General features: G+C 36.7%; 1 protein-coding gene across 7 annotated transcripts in view; it reads left to right on the forward strand.

The window, feature by feature from the left end:
• The window catches only part of NCOA1 (nuclear receptor coactivator 1), a 243,317-nt gene that overhangs the window by 151,822 nt on the left and 72,040 nt on the right, over positions 1 to 19,455 (forward strand). For all 7 annotated transcript variants that reach the window (XM_025867841.2, XM_073897063.1, XM_025867835.2 and 4 more), the window contains 2 exons: positions 5,323 to 5,489; positions 11,637 to 11,734. In XM_025867841.2, the coding sequence (XP_025723626.1) occupies positions 5,323 to 5,489; positions 11,637 to 11,734 (265 nt within the window). The remainder of the gene's footprint in view (positions 1 to 5,322; positions 5,490 to 11,636; positions 11,735 to 19,455) is intronic.

Raw genomic sequence — 19,455 nt, forward strand, 5'->3', positions numbered from 1 at the left:
TGGTGAGTAATATAGATTGTTTATAAATATATATTGTACAATGCTGTATACTGTATATATTTTTCTATAATATGCTCTTTTCAGCATACATCTTGAGAGATAAATACATGTAGATTCAGTCCTATCATTTTTTTAGTTATTTTTTTATTATTACTGACATACAATTGACATATAACATTGTGTAAGTTTAAGAGGTACAGTGTGTTGGTTTGATACATTTATACATTACCATATGTATAGTGTTAGCTAACACCTCTACCACCTCCCACAATTATTAAGTCTTCTTTGTGGTGAGAACAATTAAGAACTAGTCTCTAGCAACTTTGAAGTTTGTAACACAATGTTGTTGACTGTAATACAATTTTTGATGAAATATTGTGTTACAGGAATGTACCCCATTTGGAAAGATCCCTTTCTCTACAGAGAGACATTCCCTCTAGATAAACAACCTTTTTGTTAGAAATTTTCACTCTTACCACTAGCACTGCAGCGAACACCCTCATACATACCTCCTACTTTATACATAAGAGTTCCTTTAGGATCTGTGTACATTTTTTTTTTTAAAGATTTTATTTATTTGCCAGAGAGAGAGAGAGAGAGAGAGTGAGAGCACAAGCAGGGGGAGCAGCAGGCAGAGGGAGAAGCAGGCCTCTTGCTGAGCAGGGAGCCCGATGCGGGGCTTGATCCCAGGACCCTGGGATCATGACCTGAGCCGAAGGCAGACGCTTAACCGACTGAGCCACCCAGGCATCCCGAGGATCTGTGTACATTTTTATGTTAACTGGGTCACTACCACATTGCTCTTCAAATAAGAAGCATTGAGAGTTCTTTTTTCTCACATCCTTACACTATTCTCTCCTCACTTTAGCTCTTTGCCAGTCTGATGAGTGTGGGGTTTCAGTTTTAAGTATATTTAACCAATCACTAGATTAATTGATCATGATTTTTCTTTTCCTCTTCAGTGAATTTCCTGGTTGTATCTTTTGCCCATATTCCTGCTAGGGTGTTTTTCCTTTTCCTTTTGTTTGTAAGAGTTATTTTTAATTTTCTAGGTACTACCCTTTTTTGCTTATATTTGATGCAAGTATCTTCTCCCAAGTCTGTTTAACTCTGTTTTTGAAATCTGTTGTTGTAGGTTGGAACCTTCCGTTTTCATGTGTCAAGCTCTTGGGGGATCTTGTTAAAGAATTTTTCCCCTCTACTTCAAGGCCTTAACTGTATCTTTACGTATTTTCCTCTAATACATATGTAGAGTTTTAATTAATCTGGAATTTATTTTTGCGTGTGATATAATTTTATTTTTTCCCGTGTAGAACGAAAGTGGTTATGACCCTATCCTTTCCCTGCTTTTGTGCTGTTACCTTTATCATAGATCGAGTTCCTGAAAAGATAGGGATCTGGGTCTGAACTTTCTTATGACAATCACCGTGATCTCTGAAGGGGCAAGTCCTTCTTCCTTGTCATTTTTCAATATTGTTTTCCCTCTTCTTGTCCCTTTAACTTTCGTAAGTTTCCCCTGGAAAAAAATACTCCTGGGATTTGGATTAGAATTTCATTTACTTTTATAGATTAAGTTGGGGGAGAAAGACATTTTCATTTTCTAGACTGTAGATTCTGGAGTGTTCTTATTTATAAATATAAAGGCTGTTCACTTATTCAAGTCTTCACTGTTAGTAATAGTTTATACATTTCCCCTTTAAACAACTACCTCATCTTTAGTTAGATGTATTCCTGGGCACCACAGAATTTTTTATTGCTTTTAGAAATGGGATCATTTGTCTGTTGCACCTTCTAATTGGCAATTTTTAATATATAGGAATACTAATGATTTGGGATTACTGGTCTCGTGTGCGTGTGCATCCATTGTTCTGAACTTTCTTATTTGTTTTATGGTTTATCTGTAGGTCTTTGATTTTTTTGTACATACGTAATCATGTTATTACAAATATCAAAAATTTAATATTTTTCTCTTCTTAGATGTTTTGAAGATGATCCTTATATGTTTGTAAGGATAATCCTTATCTTTGTATGTTTGCTTTCAAAATATTTGAGAGCATTCCCTCCTTCAGGTTTATAAGTGGGCTTTAGTTTCAGTTGATATTTTTGATATGGTAAACCAGAACTTTGTGATTTTGAAACTGATTGAGCATGAATACCACCTTGTCATGTTTCTTTTGGCTTTGTTATCATCCACTTTCTCTAGATTGTGAACTCATTAATCATAAAGAGCATATGTTAGACTTCAGGGTATTGCCAGCCCTGTCCACCAGAGCCCTGACAGAGTTTCTTAGTAATTGTTTGGTGGGGTGAGATGTCTCATATCTCTTCCTATTACCTCTTCTCCATTCCTTAACTCTACTGGAGAATGCTGGTCTCAAAATGGTGGGTAGCTGTGCCTTGTGCTTGTGTAACATTTCTAATTCAGCTCAACAAGTGCTTTATTCAGTGCCTACTATTCAACCAGCATGGTGTGCATAATGTTACTAAGGATATAAGTGAAGTGAAACATGTTTCTATCTTCAGGGAGCTTACAGATCGGGTCTTGCCATGCATTCTTCTGAAACCCTTCTGGGTTTCCTCTTACCCTGAAAATAAATGTTCATAGCCAAAATGATGATGCTAGATAACATTTATTGAACTAATAGCCAGGAACTCTGCCAAGCTTTTTACATGTATCATCTTTTTTAATCCTCACAAAATTCTGGGGATAATGTCATCATCCCTGTTTTACAGATAAAGAAATTGAAGCTTGGAGAAGTTAAATTGCTGTTAAGTAACTTGCCCAGCACTACATAGCTAATAAATGACTGAGAAGTTTGAATTTGTGCTTTTAAGCAGTGTACTGTGCTTTTTATCTTGGTGTATGCAAGAGCCCTCATGATCAAGCCTGGACCTCATCTCTTGCCCTTTTGTTTCTTATTTATAGTTCAGCCATACTGAACTACTTCTAGGTCCTTTTACTTGACATTTTCATCCCCGTTTTATACCTCTGAAAAAGCTGGGTGTGTTTGTCTGCCTCCCCCAGCCTGAAACCAACTCCCCTCTACCACTAGGTTTAGACACCTTGTTCTCTAGGTCTAGGCGCAATTTCTGTGAGCCTCTATAGTATTACAGTCTTTGTCACTGTAATGGCTCCTTTTCTTTATTCTCACCCTAATTGGGACTACTTCTAATTTACCACTGGGTCCCCAGGACATAGTACACAGTTATCTGGCACGTAATAAGCAGAGGAGCATTTGTTGAAAAAGCTAGTAAGTTGAAGACAAAAGATACATGAGGAGTTAATTCATAGCATTATTAACCAGCATGTGTGCAGTATCAATAGAAATCCATTGGGCTGGTGAGGAGAAATGTAAGGGCCCAGAGTAATACAGGAAGCCTTCTTTTCTATTAAGGTAGAATTTTTTTTGTCACATCTGCCCCTTCTTCAGTTTTGACTTTATTTGAATATATCTGCTCTCATTTTCTGTCCTTGCTTATTAGTTACGTCATTTCATGGTGATTTTCCTAGTCTCATTCTTAAGTCATTTTATAGACACCTCAGCATTTCATTACTTTTAGCTTCTTGCTTCCTCTGTCACCTCCCTGACTATCCTGCCATTCTATCACTTTCTTTTACTCTGCAGTAGTGTCAGGCACTTCAGTTTTACATAAAATTTAATGTCAAAAACAGATTTGGTAGTTCTACCACATGAATCCAATTTACTCATGTTGGAATTTAGACCCCTAGATTTAAACAGATCATACTTTAGACTGAATCTACAAAATAAGTCCAGTATGAATGAGTTTCTCTAGGGTAAAATCACATGTCCTCTAAAACACTATCAAGTTGCAGAGATGGAGTTCTCTGAAACCTTGCATATATCAAAATGTGTGTTACTTATTTTCTTCATGTTTTCGATGCCTTGGTGTGAAGTTTGTCAAAATATCTTACTACATGTACTCTCTGCAGAAACTGTAAGATAAAATTTTACTAAGTAAAATGAGACTAATAACTCTAATGAAAGGTTTTAAAGATAAACACAATGTGATTATTATAGTTTTATAATTTGGTTTTGTTTTGGGATGTGTACTATTTTGTAGTATTTTGTTTTACGTAGTTAAATACAGTTGATTGGTTGACTTTGTTCTTTTCAACTTACTGTGTTGTTATGGAAATGCTATTGCTTTTACAGTTTTTTTATTATGAAAAGTAAGTGGTATTTTAATTGTTGCCAATTATGAGCTTTTTAAAAAGCAACTGATCTTTCCCTCTTTTCACCTCTTTTTTTCCTACCACTTTTCTGCCATTATACCAGATGATTTTGACTGCTGCTTATAAAACAAAGAGCTATTTGTGACCAGTCTTTTTATTATGTTGATTTGATAATGGAAAAATTCATTTCAAAGTAATATTTCACTATCTTTGTATGTATTACATAAAGCAAGTTGCCTGATGATTTGGCTAATTAAACCAGAAGTAAAGACAGGAAAACAAAAGTGAACAATATTCATTCATTACATTTGAATGAATATAAAGTGCTAACTGTTTGCACTACTATCCTTTGTTCTCATTATTTTGCTTCAAGATATATCATAATTTATTTTATTTATTACATTTATAAGAACTTATAAATAGATGTCTTTTCTGTTTTTTAGAACAAAGTTGTATACGAAAGACCTTGTTCTCTGTACCTTTGTCTCTAATTATTGATTTTTTATTCTTCTTATTTTACTTTTTGGATGGATACTCTTTTCTTTCTGATGAGGACCAACTAATGGTCTAATCATTATAAGAATTAAGAGTTTATCAGATTTCTTTCAGTAGCAAAAAAATTAAGAAAGTTTATCAGATTTCCAAGTATAACTTATTTGTATAGTATATAGTATATAGTATAGTATAACTTATACTATAGTATAGTCTCCACTGCTTAATTTATAACAAAGTTGTTTGAAAATTTGAAAATTCATATTTTCTATTTCAAGGAGTTATTATTTAGAATGTAAAATAAATTCCAAATGCAACTTGTATATGTACTGTCTGCTTCCTTTTAATATCTAACATTCATTGGCTATTTGAAATATTTGATGTATTTACATCATTGAAGAAATATATCTGTGATGGTAGTCATTCTTTTTATGTATTTTGACCAGAATTGTTTTCTGTACTTTGGTATTTTGTAGTACCTGTTTTTCAGATGTGAATTTAGATTGTTTTCAAATCTGATTTTATATTCTGGATAAAATTACGGATCTCTCTAAGTATGTAAATATTAAGTACTTGAACAGAGGGGACGTATGGTGGTAGAAATGTACACTAACTGGTTTTTCTTTGTGTAACAGCACTGAAAAGAGGCGCAGGGAGCAAGAAAATAAGTATTTAGAAGAGCTAGCTGAGTTACTGTCTGCTAACATCAGTGACATTGACAGTTTGAGTGTAAAGCCAGACAAATGCAAGATTTTGAAGAAGACAGTCGATCAGATACAGCTAATGAAAAGAATGGAACAAGGTAAACAAAACAAAACCCATAGCTGTGTGCTTTGTTATGAAGACTTTCATAATATGTGACTTTTATTTTTTTATTATTAAGAAGTTGCATTGAATTTCATAATTTTATTAAACATTTTTGTTTAGATAGTCTTTATTTTTTTTAAAGATTTTATTTATGTATTTGACAGAGAGAGAGACAGCGAGAGAGGGAACACAAGCAGGGGGGTGGGAGAGGGAGAAGCAGGCTTCCCGCCTAGCAGGGAGCCCGTTGTGGGGCTCGATCCCAGGACTTAGGGATCATGACCTGAGCTGAAGGCAGACGCTTAACGGCTGAGCACCCAGGCACCCCTAGATGGTCTTTATTTTAGAAAGTGAATCTGAGGGGCGCCTGGGTGGCTCAGTCGTTAAGCATCTGCCTTCGGCTCAGGTCATGATCCCAGGGTCCTGGGATCGAGCCCCGCATCGGGCTCCCTGCTCCGCGGGAAGCCTGCTTCTCCCTCTCCCACTCCCCCTGCTTGTGTTCCCTCTCTCGCTGTGTCTCTCTCTGTCAAATAAATAAAATCTTAAAAAAAAAAAAGTGAATCTGAGAGCCTTCTTGTTACAACAACAAGGCTTATTAATTTAACTTGAACATTTGTTGCCTTGGGAGGTTATGGAACCTAGTATCCTAGGGGATTGAGTCAAGAGACATAAGTTGTGGTGTCAGACCTGAAGCTCTGGCATAGTGTTGAAAGACAGTAGCTCAGTTATAGGAAAATCCCTCCGTCTGAATAATAAGCTGGTCTCTGCCTGGGCTCTGGGCATGGGGAACAGTCTCCTATAAGAAGATCCTGATTTTTTTTTTTTTTTTTATGATTTTCATTTATACTATCCATATTTACTGAGGACCCCACACCACAAAACCCCTGGCAAAGAATTAAAGTAGATACAAAGGCAAAGCACTTTGGAGGAAAGCTCCCACACCTGGCCCCAAGGCATTCCCAAAGAAAAAGTGCTTCTCAGGGTGATTTTATGCTAAAAATTTATATAACGTACGAGGAAATAATCTAAGTAAATAGGAGCACAAATAACAGAAGGAATAGACCCAAAAGAAGTTCAGATTAAGAATAGCAATGTGAAAAGATTATAAACAAATATATTTATAATGATTAAAGTGATAGGATTTTAAGATTTTATAAGCTGGAAAGTAGTCAGTCTAGTGACAGCCGATTGAGCAGAGGGGAGAAGCTGGTATTTTTAAGTCTGCAAAGGGGAGAGCCAGTAAGAGGCTATATGTCTCCTTGCTGTTTGGTCTCAAACCCTGACAGCCTGACTCATATTCCCTAAGTCAGAGGTGGGAGGACTCTTCTGGGCACACTGAGCAGTCCAGAGGAAAAGACACATAGACACTGACCGTTGGGAAGACAAAAATCCATTCTCTATCTTTCCCCCTCTATTCACAGAGCTGCCAGTCAGCATTTTAGTACCTCACTCTTTAATATGAATAAAAATCCAGATATTTGAGGAAAGGCTGTAATCAAGGAAACAGAAAAAGGAAAGGCAGAAATCAAGCAAATTGAAAAAATAGGAACTCAGAGAAAGCAGAGACAATGCAGGGAGCAGAAGAAAACTTAACACCATCCAACAGTCCCTTAGAGACAAAAAGGAAGAGATTTCATCTATGAAATGATAATAAGATGCTATAAAACATTCAAGACACCAAATAAATTTTGGTACTTAAATCAGGATAGCTGAAATAAACTTTACCTCTTTACCTTGTTTTCTACTCTTTGCCTACTCATACCCTCTGCCTAACCATTTTGGGCACTCTCTGCCTCAGGTATTTGCACTTTCTATTCCCTTTGTCTGGAATGTTCTTTCCCAGATATATACAAGGCTCACTCCCTCATCCCTTTTAAGTCTTTGTTTAAATATTTCTTCTCAATGAACGTGTCCATAACTATCCTATCTAATACACACACACACCCCTCTATAGCTTCTTTATTTTCCCCACAGTGTTTTTGCATTTAACATATTACATGTGTTATTTGTTTATTGTCTGCCTACTCCTACTAGAGCTCCATGAGGGCAAGGATTTTTGTTTGTTCATCATTATGTCCTCAGTACCTAAAACGGGTCCTGGCTACATAGTAGACTTTCTGTGAGTATTTATTGAAAAAATAGATGAAGGGTTGAAAGATAATGTGAGGAAATCCCTTAGAAAGTAAAATAAAAAGATAAGCAGTCGTATGATTAATTCCAGAGATAGAGAACAAACCAAATAGAAGGGAGGAAATTATAAGAGTAATAATACAAAAACAAAACAGTATACTTTTCAGAATTAGAGAGATGTGGGTTTCCAGATTAAAAGCACTCATAGTGAATAAAAAAGAAAGGAGGAAAAGAAAAACACACCAATGCACAATTTTCAGACACTAGAGAAAAAAAACGAGAGAGAGAAAAAATGGACACACGCTAGATTCAGAATGTATCCAGATTTCTGAATAACAGTACTAAAAAATGAGAATTCTAAACCTGGAATTCTGTGTGCATCCAAATGAAGTATGGGTGCAGAATAAAGACATTTTCAGACATTCAGAGCCTTAGTTGAAAAGTTACCTTTTTTCAGAAATACCTATCAAAACCAAGGTAGTAAACCAAGAAAGAAAGGCATAAGATCTTAATCCAGGGAAACCATGGAGTCTTAACATAGGAAAGGTAGAAGGAGACCCAGGATTACAGTTGTGCATCAACCTAAAAACATAGCCAGTCCTAGTTGGAGCAGGTGGATAGGGGTTTTCCAGAGGTATATTTCCATAGAAAAAAGAACGGAACAGAGTATCTGATGACTGACCAAATTGAGAGGAATTTTTCAGCTCTTGGGGATAGTTTAGAGATGAATTAAACTAAACAAAACTAAATCACAAAATATAAGAAACATAAATTATAGCACACACCTTGGCTTATTTGTGAAGTATATTTATGTAGTCATAGTAACATAGACATTAAATACTGATTGCTCTAAAAATTGTTGTAACTATATGAGGAGGATGGAAGGAGGGAGAAATGTGTATGTAGAAGGTTGATGTAAGTAAGTTCAAGTCTTACTTTTCATGATAGCATGTCAGTAATGTCTGTCGTGGGTATAATCAAGATATAGCAAATAAACATGTCATTGAGAAATACAGAATGTATTAGTTAGCATATAGGCTAGGCTACTGTAACAAGAGGCCCAAAGTACAGTGGCTCTAACAAGATAGTCTAGGTATGTGTCAGAGGCTGGGATTCCTTCCGTCTTTTTTGCTGTGCCATTGCTAGTGTATTGCCATCACCTCGGTGGTCAGACATGGCTCAGCTGTCTACATCCCAGCTGACAGGAAGGGGGAAGAAGAAAATGGGAAGACATGCTTCTTTCAAGGATAAGACCCAGAAATTGCATGTCATTTCTGTTCACATTTCTTAAGCCAGAAAGTAGGTCCCATAGCCACTCCTGCCTTATGATTTGCCTAAAACTTTAGATGTTGTGCTTTTCACACAGTTATTTAATTTACTTGAACTTGATAGTTTATGTTTTTTTGCAAACTAATGTTTAAAAACAAAAGCCTGTCTTAATGTCATAAACATACGAATTGATGAAGGAAGTACATCTTAGAACTAAATGAGAAACTTTTATACCATAATAATAAAAAGATAAATAATCCAATTAAAAAATGGGCAAAGGCTCTGAATAGACATTTTCCAAAGACATATAAATGACTAATAAGCACAGGAAAAATATGTTCAATATCATTAGCCATCAGAGAAATGCAAATCAAAACCACAATGAGATATTAGGATGGCTGTAATCAAAGAAACAGGTAACAGGTGTTGGTAAGGATGGGAGAAACTGGAACCCCCATACGCTGCTGGTAAGAATGTAGAATAAAATTGTGCAGCCACTTTGGAAAACAGTCCAGTAGTTCCCCAAAATGTTAAACATAGAGTTACCATATCATCCAGCAATTCCATTTGTAGATATATACCTGAGACGAATGAAAACATAGGTCCACACGAAAACTTGCACACACATGTTCATAACATCATTGTTCATAAATAGCTGAAAAGTGGAAACAACCCATATATCTATCAGCTGATCAATGGGTAAGTAAAATGAGATATACTTACACAGTGGAATATTATTTGGCAACAAAAAGGAATTAACTACTGACAAATGCTTCAGTATGGATGAACCTTGAAAACATGCTAAGCAAAAGAAGCCAGCCACAAAGAACCACACATTGTGTGATTCCATTTATATAAAATGATCAGAATAGGCAAATCCATAGAAACAAAGTAGATTGGTGGTTGCCTGGGGCTTGGGAGTATTGGGAAAATGGGTAGTGACTGCTAAAGGCCCGGGCTTTCTTTTTTGGGTGATGAATATGTTCTAAAATTTATTGTGATGGTGGTTGCACAACTCTGTGAATATACTAAAAATCATTGAATTTTATGCTTTAAATGCATGAATGGTATGCTATGTGAATTGTAGCTCAGTAAAGCTGTTATTACAATATACTATATGAGATGACATTTTACACCTATTAGATTCACAAAAATAAAAAAAAAAAAGAAATTGTGACATCAGTTGCCAGTGAGGATGCAGAAAAACAAAAACGTTTGGACATTGCTAGTGGTACATTCTCTTTAGAGAGCAGTCTGTCAAACTTAGTACTTTTTTTTAAAAAAAGATATTTATTTATTTGAGAGAGAGTGAATGCAAGAGAGCACAAGTGGAGGGTGGGAGGGCAGAGGGAGAGGGAGAAGCGGGGTCCCTGCTGAACAAGGAGCCTGACACAGGGCTCGATCCCAGAACCCTGGGATCATGACCTGAGCTGAAGGCAGACACTTAACCAACTGAGCCACCCAGGTGCCCCAAACTTAATAATGTCAAAAATGCATAGACCCTATATGATCAACTTCACTTTTACTATTTACCCTAAAGAAACTGTCACAACATGTACAAAAAAGGAAATACTGAAAATAGTTTCCCACAACACTGTATGTGGTGGTCAAAGGTTTGTCAGTAGTGGACTAGGAAGTCTAACTGTGAGTTATTTATATGACATAATACTATATCCCAGTTCGAATGAATGAATCAAATCTATATCAATGTGCTTAAATCTCAAACAATATTGAATGGCAAAAGTAAGTTGGAAAAGTCTCTATATATTTATGTAAACTTGAAAATACAAAACAGTAATATATTGTTCATGAAATCATACATGTGTACTTAAATAATAAAAACAGGCTTAGAAATTATTAGGCTGATCTCAGAATACTGATTAGTTCTGAAAAGGGACAGAGGAAGAATGGTGGCAGAGCATTAGTTCTATGTGCAGCATTTCATTTTTTAAAAAGGAAGGACCTGAACCAAATGTTAACATCTGTGAAAAATGAACGATGGCTATGTGAATGTATGCTATGTCACTTTCTGTATTTTTTTGGAATGTATGGAATAGTTCATATTTTAAAGTGAAAAAAATGAGTGTCTATATTCAATAATACCACATTCGGTTTTGGGCTGACGAACTAACTAGTTTGACAGATTGGAAACGTATTTAATTACGGTGCTGCTTTAAGATGATGGATGGCTGTTCCAACATCACTGCACAAAAGAACTCCAGATCATTTAGCGGTTACGGGTTTATCAATCAGATCGCCATGACGTGAATGTGAAAGGTTAGCTAATTCATGCAGGCTTACAAAAGGAAAAAGCGTTTGTTCACTCTTTATTCAGTGGCAATTGATCAAATCAGAAAAGGATAAAGAAAAATGGAGGAAATCATCATTCTTCTACAATTTAGTCATTTCTTAAAAACTTTCAGTGTAGACTCTTTCAACAGGCTGTATATTTATACCATTTTTCCCATTGTTGGAACACTGGACTTAATAGGTCAGAATTCAAATTCTCCTGCTGCCACTTATTAGTTATATGATTTGAGACACATTACTCAACCTTTGTGACCCTCAATTTTGTCATCCATAAAATGAGTATAATTAAGATTAAACAATAGTATTAATAAATATCACCTAGATAATAGATAAGTATTATTTGAATCTTAAATCAGGTGAATCTGTGTCTTCACAAACTTGCCATCATGGAAATGCGCCCTTTTTGGATGTATGACTTTTTGTTTCTTTATTATAGAGAAATCCACAACTGATGATGAAGTGCAGAAGTCAGATATCTCGTCCAGCAGTCAGGGAGTCATAGAAAAGGAATCCCTGGGACCTCTTCTGTTGGAGGTAGCTGGTTTCACTGAGTAACAAAGTGATCAAAATCTTTGGTCTAAGCCAATTTGTTTTTTTCTTTTTCTTTTATGTCTTCCAATTAATAAATTATAAAACAAAGTAAGTTTTAAGAAAACCTTTAATAATTATTTTATTTTGTAACCTGTTTTGACAGTTGTGGCTATTTCAGAATTAAATGTGATTGATAAATAGGACTTTCATGAAGGCATTCTATATAGTCAGATGGAAAACTGAAACCTACTGGATGACTGCCATTTATTTCTGGGGAGGTTGGGACTCATCGGGATTATAAAACATTAGAATTATTTAGCTCACTAGTGCTATCTATTTGTCTGTGATAGAATTTCACTTTTGAGTAAGGGATGCCTCACTTTATTGCAGTATGTGTTTTTCTGAAAAGTTTCCTAAAATTTTTAATTGTTTATGTAAACACTGTCAGAAAACTTACTATTTTAACAACTCTCTACCAAACTTTTTTAAAATGAAGAACTTTTAAACTTGAATTATTTTGTAATTACTGTGTAATTTTCTCCTCAGCTTTTCGTATCTAATCCTCACTCCGTCTGTTCTCAACGCAGATGGTTTGTTTCCAAGCAGGCTCATCACCTTAAGTGCTCCCTCTCATACATGAATGTTTAAGAACACGTGTGTCTGGACACACTCATTTCTGCAGAGTATGCCTTTCTGTCTCTAGGCCTAGTGTCATTTGTACACCTATATGTATGTGTATATGTGTATACATACGTATATAAATATATATATATACACACGCTTACATATTTTTAATATATTTTGTGTATATAATAAATTCTCCTTTTCTTGTCCTACTTGAAGGCCCTCCTTTCTGGTGAAGTCTTTCTAACAACTCAGACATGTACAGGTCTCTTTATTTTCTAACTCCCTTATGCATTTTTTCCTATTATCCCAACTTATGCCTCTGTTTTTTTTATTATTATCCATAATTCCCTCTGCCAGCACTGCTAATACGAGAATATTCTGAGAATTCAGTTCTTGATTTTCCAGCCCCAGAAATTTCTTGTCTGCTCTTTGCTTTACCTTTCATCTCTGTGGGGATGACACCTAAATACGTACTTCTTGCTCTCACCTCTTCACATACTCTGTTCCTGTATTTTTCACAGGCTGCTATGTATTTTTTCCTCTCCTAGTAGCAGTTCCCCCTCAAAATCCAAGTTCTTCATTTTCCCTCCATGTGACACAAGCACTTTTGTTACTTACGGTATCGGTCTTGATGATTTTTATTAAGGGAATGGGCACGTATTTTGTAGAATTGTAAAATATAAAAGACATAGGCCATTGAAACTGGATAGAAATGACTACCATGCGAGCGCATGCACACAAGTTGTAACTGGGAGGGGAGAGCTAACCACATGTGATAGAGTCTGATGGTTTTTATTGTATCCTTTTCATAATCTATTAAATTGATTGCGTGGCACATGACTATATTTTGGAAACAGTGTTGTAACAAGTATAATAAAAATGTATGGTAGAATCTAGGTTGTGAACATACAGATGTTCACTACAGAATTCTTTCAACTTTGCTGTATCTTGAAATTTTAAAATATAAGCTATTGGAAGAAAATATGTTAAAGAAAGAAAAGCACTTTTGGTTCATTTCTAACTTCCATTTCTTTGCCCTGCTTGGCACCTGTCACTGGCCCACTGCTTGGTTACCCTGGACCCTTCCTGGAGACCTGATCTGTCCTAGCATTTACTGCCTATCTCCTCTACCCTACAGGATGTTAGTACGCTAGTTTTTTCATATCTTCAAGTTTTTCTTTGTAGGTTCTGTCTGCCTTATCAGTGCCTTAGGTTTAAAACTAGCCTCAGGACTCCTTTCAATTCATTAAATATTTTATTAAATTTGCTTTCTGCATATACTGTCCTTTGAGATACTAATTAGTATAAGGTGTACAGATTCTTAAGATTTCTGGGGTTCCTGTAGGAAAGTGGTGATCATTTAAATCCTAGCTTCATCACAGGTTCTTCAGAAACCACAGATTTCAACAGCAAGCAGATTATCAACAAACTGAACACAGCGCAACTAGAGACAGAGAATATTACTACTGTTACTTTAATTTATATAAACATTCATTATTGATGTGTGAGAGAATCCACAACACTTTAACATGAAGTGAAAATGACAAGAAAACGTCCATTTGAAGCTACTATAAAAAGAAAACAGAGTAGGAATTATTTCTTTTAGCTGATGAAATTATTACCCTGAAGACCACTGTGAAATCAAGGAAAGCTGTGACACAGCATCACACGTGAGTTAGATATCATCGGGTAAGCATTTTCAAAGAGGAAAAAGAAATTCCAGAACCTCAGAATAGAAATATATTTAGGTTCTTGACTTCAAGGAGCTAATAGTATTTTTATTTATGAGATATAGATATGTGAAACAGATGGCAAAATAGAATTCCTAACTTTTACAGACTTCAGAGTTGCCTCCATCAGCAGCTTTTTCTGTGCCTTCTTCTGTACCCCCCAACCTCATCCTCACTGCCTTAAACTTTATAGAGTCTAATCCAGGGCAGCTAGGAGAAGTGGTGAAAAACCACCGTGACACTCCTTGGATTCATTCAGGCTGCAGTCTAGAGCTGCACTATTCAGTAAGATAGCCCCTAGCCACACAGGGCTATTCAAAGTAAAATTAAAAATTCAGTGCTTCAGCCTCACCAGCCACATTTAACATGTTCAGTGCCCACATGTGGTTAGTGACTACTGTATTGGACACACAGATATAGAACTTTCTGCAATGACAGGAAGTTCTCTTTGGCAGCATTGGTCTAGAGGGACTTGCTTAGATGGAAGATGTGCACATCTAAAAAGTAACCAAATATCAACCATTCTATGAGGAATTCTCACCATACAGTTTTCCAGTTATCCCCTCACTTCCCCTTTTAAACATAAAGTAGCATGAGTTAAGAATGAAGATATTGGAGGTAATTTCCTCACATTTAAAGGGAGAGTGGAATTAGACTTTATTTATTCAACAAACATTTGTTGCTTGACGCATAGTAAGTACTCCTGCGTTTTTTTATCTTGTCCTCATTGTCTGTTGCTCTCTGCTGTCTAAATTCCTCTGCCTCCTGTTCAGAGCTCTGCATCATATCACTCTAGCTCTTTATCTCCCATTGCTTCCCAAGAAAAATTCTGTTTTAGTCATGGAGGGCTCCCTATATCTTGCTCATGCATTCAGGCCTCCTTACCTCACGTTGTGCCATTCCTTACATTGCTGTGAGCCTCTTGACACCATTCACCACCCAATCCCTCTTTCTTAAGACTCTTCCTGTTGCCTCCTTGACAGAACTATTTCCTCTCTGGCTACTCCTCAGCCTCTCCCTCAGATTTCTCTTTCGTCACCTGCCTCTTAAATGTTAGCATCCTTTAGGGTTCTGGCCTTGGCTCTTTTCCTTTTTGTTATTCTGTGCACATTTCCTGGGCAGTTTCATCTATGTCTGTGTCCTCTGATGTATTCATGTATGCATGTGCACATGTAAGCATGTATAAATTACCAATTAGGGTTCTTGGTTTTCAAGTGACACCAATTCTGACTAAATTTAGTACATGTGAATTTATTGGAGTGCTATTTGGATATCACAGAACGATGCTTGGAAATAAGATGAAACCAAGGCATCTTAAGGAGGCGAGGAAGCAGATATGATACAAATGGTCTTTTAGAAAGACCCATCTGGGCAGTGCCCTGCTGCTAGAATGAATGCATTCCACCTGTGTTCATTCTTTCTGCAATTCTCCTCAAGGTTCCCATTTAAGTTGGAAGTCTCCCAATGGCCTGATTAAGAATCTCATGAGACCTTATTTAAGGGGGAAAAAGTAACTCCCCGAAGGAAATAGATATTCTTTGGAAGGGAAAAAGATGATTGTAGTTAAGAACAAATAAACAAAAAACCAAATGATACCATATGTACCTGTAAATTGCAAATGTCTATCTTTAGCTCAGATCTCTCTTCAGTTTCTCTTTTACTATATCTTGCTGCCTTTTGAACATCCCCATCTAAATGTTGCTTAGTCATTTCAAATATAACATCTTTTTTTTTTTTTTCTAAGAGGAAGAAAGAGAGACAGCAGGGGCAGGAGGGGCAGAGAGAGAGAATCTTAAGCAGGCTCCATGCCCAGTGTAAGCCCAATGCGGGGCTCAATCTCACGACTCTGAGATCATGACCTGAGCCAAAATCAAGAGTCAGATGCTTAACCCACTGAGCCACCCAAGCGCCTCTAAAACTAAATTTTTAATCTGTCCTCTTACCTCCTGCTTAAAAATAGGGAAAAAAAGTAAAAAAAATAAGAGCAGATTTCCTTACCCCTTGGTCCCCTTTCTCAGGAAAAGGCACTTATCTACTAGAACCCTTACGTCATTAATGAAGGATCACCCCAAATCCTCATTCCCACAGCTGCTAGAGGTCACCAAATGCTGTTTGTTCTGCCTGTGTCAAATTCTCTTCTATCACTTCCATTGCTGTTGCCTTAATTCAGGTTCTCATTGGAACTGGAGTATCACAATAGCTTTGCAACAGTTCTTGCTTCCAGTCTGCATGCCAAACCTACTACCAGAAGGATCTTTGTAAAAGCAGATCATGTCACTCTTGTGCTTAAAAACATGGCCTTCAAGAAAATGCCCATTGCCTTTAGAATAAATTATTTTTTTGCTTTTCTTGAAGATTAAAAAAACACATTTACCATTATATATAACACAAATATAACAAGTGCATACAAGGTGATTTTGTTTTTAACCTCTGAGCTGTTTCCTCTGTTTTGAATGTCCTTTCCATCCTTCATCCACCTGAGTTACTACTCTGTGTCCTTCAGGACTTCGCTTGGGCATAGTGTGTCCTCCTCCCAGGATCTGTACCAGTCACAGTTGCTCCTTTGCCCATTTCGAGTGCTTCACTCTGTGCATAACCTTTTTGAATTCCTCTTTGTACTATATTATAACTATGTGTACTTGTCTTTTTCCATTCAGAGACTACAGAATTGTTGAGAATTGTGTGTTTTATCTCCAGAATTTTTGTCTGGCACATAGGTGATAGTGAAGTTTGTGGGGTCATGTAAAGCCAAGGCCCTGTGGGAAGCCTTGGCCATTGTGGACCCCTGCTGTGAGACACTTGGGGGGTCAGGAGATAACCCCTCAGATTGCTGATGTTGTGCTGAATGGATGGACGTTTGTTATCATCTGAGTGCAGCTCAGTGGAAGACTGGCTGCCAGGGCGTGGAAAAACAGGAAGATTCTTCCCAAAAGCACACTTGGAAGTTAATTATATGCACAACATATGAGGGAAACTTGTAGAATAAGAGCAAGTATCAGCAGATTATATTAGTCAGTCATACTTGAAGAAATTAGAGATGTTTGTATATTCATAGAAATAGTCTCAAAGAATATTCCCTGAAATGTTACCAGTCTCTTGGGGGTGAGATTTTGGCAGATCTTATACTATTTCATTTTCATACTTAAGCAATTTTTATAAGTATATATATCATTTGTAATTAAAAAGCAAAAAAAAAAAAAAAGGCATTTCCAGCAAGAGATAGGCTGTCTTGCATCCCAGGAGTAGGATCAGCAGGACAACTCTGCAACCATGAGGGAGCCTTTGTAGACCTGTTTTCCAAGCCAGCCTTTTCTGGGGAAGCTCAAAAGAAATATGATGCCCCAGACTTCACAGAGGAAATGACGAGTCCATGTAACTGAGGCCAAGCAGAGACCCGGTGAAAGTTCTACACTCCCTGTAAGGCCGATCAGCTACATATTCCAGAGGCCAGTTACTAGAATAACTTCCCAGCCTGGCAGTGAAGTCAGGTACAGTCAATGGGAGGAGAACTTGGAGAAGCCCCAGTAGGTCTGTGGAAAGAAAGGATACTACAGGGACTCCAGGCCTACTACAATGAAGGAGAACTTTTTTAAGTTCTGGATTTTGCAAATACTTTAAAAATAATTGCAGCAAATAGTCCAGGTGAACCTGTAAGTCTTTCTGGTGCTGGATGCTGAGCCTACCTTTGGCTAGTCTTCAGACTGGACAGAAATGATCCCAGAAATGGGTCTTTTTCTCTCCCATTCCCTCTGCAGATAACAGGCAACTTCCAGAGATATCCAGAGACAGACATGGAAAGTGAAGAAAGCAAGGGAGAGAGTAACTGGCTTTGAGGATAGACAGGGTCACCAGGGAGGCAGAGAGGGAGAAACCAAGAAGGATGCCCTGAAAACTAGGTGATAAAAGGGAGGAAGTAGTGCTAAAGAGGTTGGGTAGTGTGGCCCTTGCAATAGGTTCTCCATGGAACAACCAGGTTTTGCTTGCCTGTCTTTGGTGTCAATACTGTTTCTTGCTCTAAACTATCACAGTTATACCCACACTATTCTTTATTAAACTCTTTTAAGAGACCAAAAATAAAATAAGTAAAATTGTATTTATACTGATTCAATTAGTAACTAAGAACAATTTAAATAATTTTTAGGTCTACTTTTAAAAAAATTGATATATCTGTATTTCCATTGTTCCTATTTTCACATAAACTGCAAGGCAAATAATATGTATTGATCACCTGCTATGAAATTTATAGCTAATCTGACTTAAAAAAAAAAACCAGTTAGAAATGAGGGTGCTTTCCTGTGCTCTTCTAAACACGAAATAGGTTGGCAAAAGTTTTATCTAGGGGTGAGGTTTTTAGATCATTAATCACATCCCTGGGTTTTTATTGAAATTCCATATTTCTTGATCTCAAACAGTGATTCTTCCAAAGTAATCAAAAGGTGTTGCATTTTCATATTTAAAAAAAATGAGTTTAAAGCCCACTGAAACTTGAAGATTTTTGAGCAGGTAAAAAGTCCTGTTTTTAAATTTTTAAACTGAGAAGAGAATTTTACAAGTAATTCTCATCGTTTTGGTGACAAAGTCACAACTGCAGTAACATTTCAAAACATGCATTTTCACATGCTGTCTCTATAGCATAAGTGTCTTTTTGAAAGACACTTTACTTCTTATTCATTGTTTAAATTTTATCTTTACCCTGGGGGGACAAAATTAAGTGTGTTTGTTATTTGGAAAACATCTGCTAGGTAACTTATCACAACCACTTGTCATCAGAGAAAAGGTCAGCAAATTTGGGACACTTGCCTTTTTTAAAAAGAAAGACGAATCACCGGTGACATCGTTAGCTCTTTTAAGGATTTTGCCACAGATAATTAGCACACTTATGTGTGATACAAAGGATTTTCATGGTCATTTTACATCTTGTTACAAAATCCTATAAATGTTCTCCTTTCTAAAGGTCTTGTTTTTATTTCTTATACATATCCTATAGCAAGTACACTGCAATATGTTACAGTAAGTGGAAAGATTATAAATAAGTAAGGTGTCACTATCAACTGTTGTATTCTGGATCTAGGATTCCCTGGTTTGTGATATGTGACTATCTGAACTGAGCTGAGGTATCAGGGTGTCAGTATGGTTTATTAAGCTTAATTTCTCCTCCTCCTCCTTCTTCATTTTTTTTTTTAGTGTTCCATGATTCATTGTTTGCATATAACACCCAGTGCTCCATGCAGAATGTGCCCTCTTTAATACCCATCCCCAGGCTGACCCATCCCCCACCCCCTCCCCTCTAGAACCCTCCGTTTGTTTCTCAGAGTCCATAGTCTCTCATGGTTCATCTCCCTCTCTCATTTCCCCCCCTTCATTTTT

This window comes from Callorhinus ursinus, unplaced genomic scaffold (assembly GCF_003265705.2).
Source record: "Callorhinus ursinus isolate GAN/ISIS: 27379988/994484 unplaced genomic scaffold, GSC_fseal_2.0 scaffold10, whole genome shotgun sequence".
Lineage (NCBI taxonomy): Eukaryota > Metazoa > Chordata > Mammalia > Carnivora > Otariidae > Callorhinus > Callorhinus ursinus.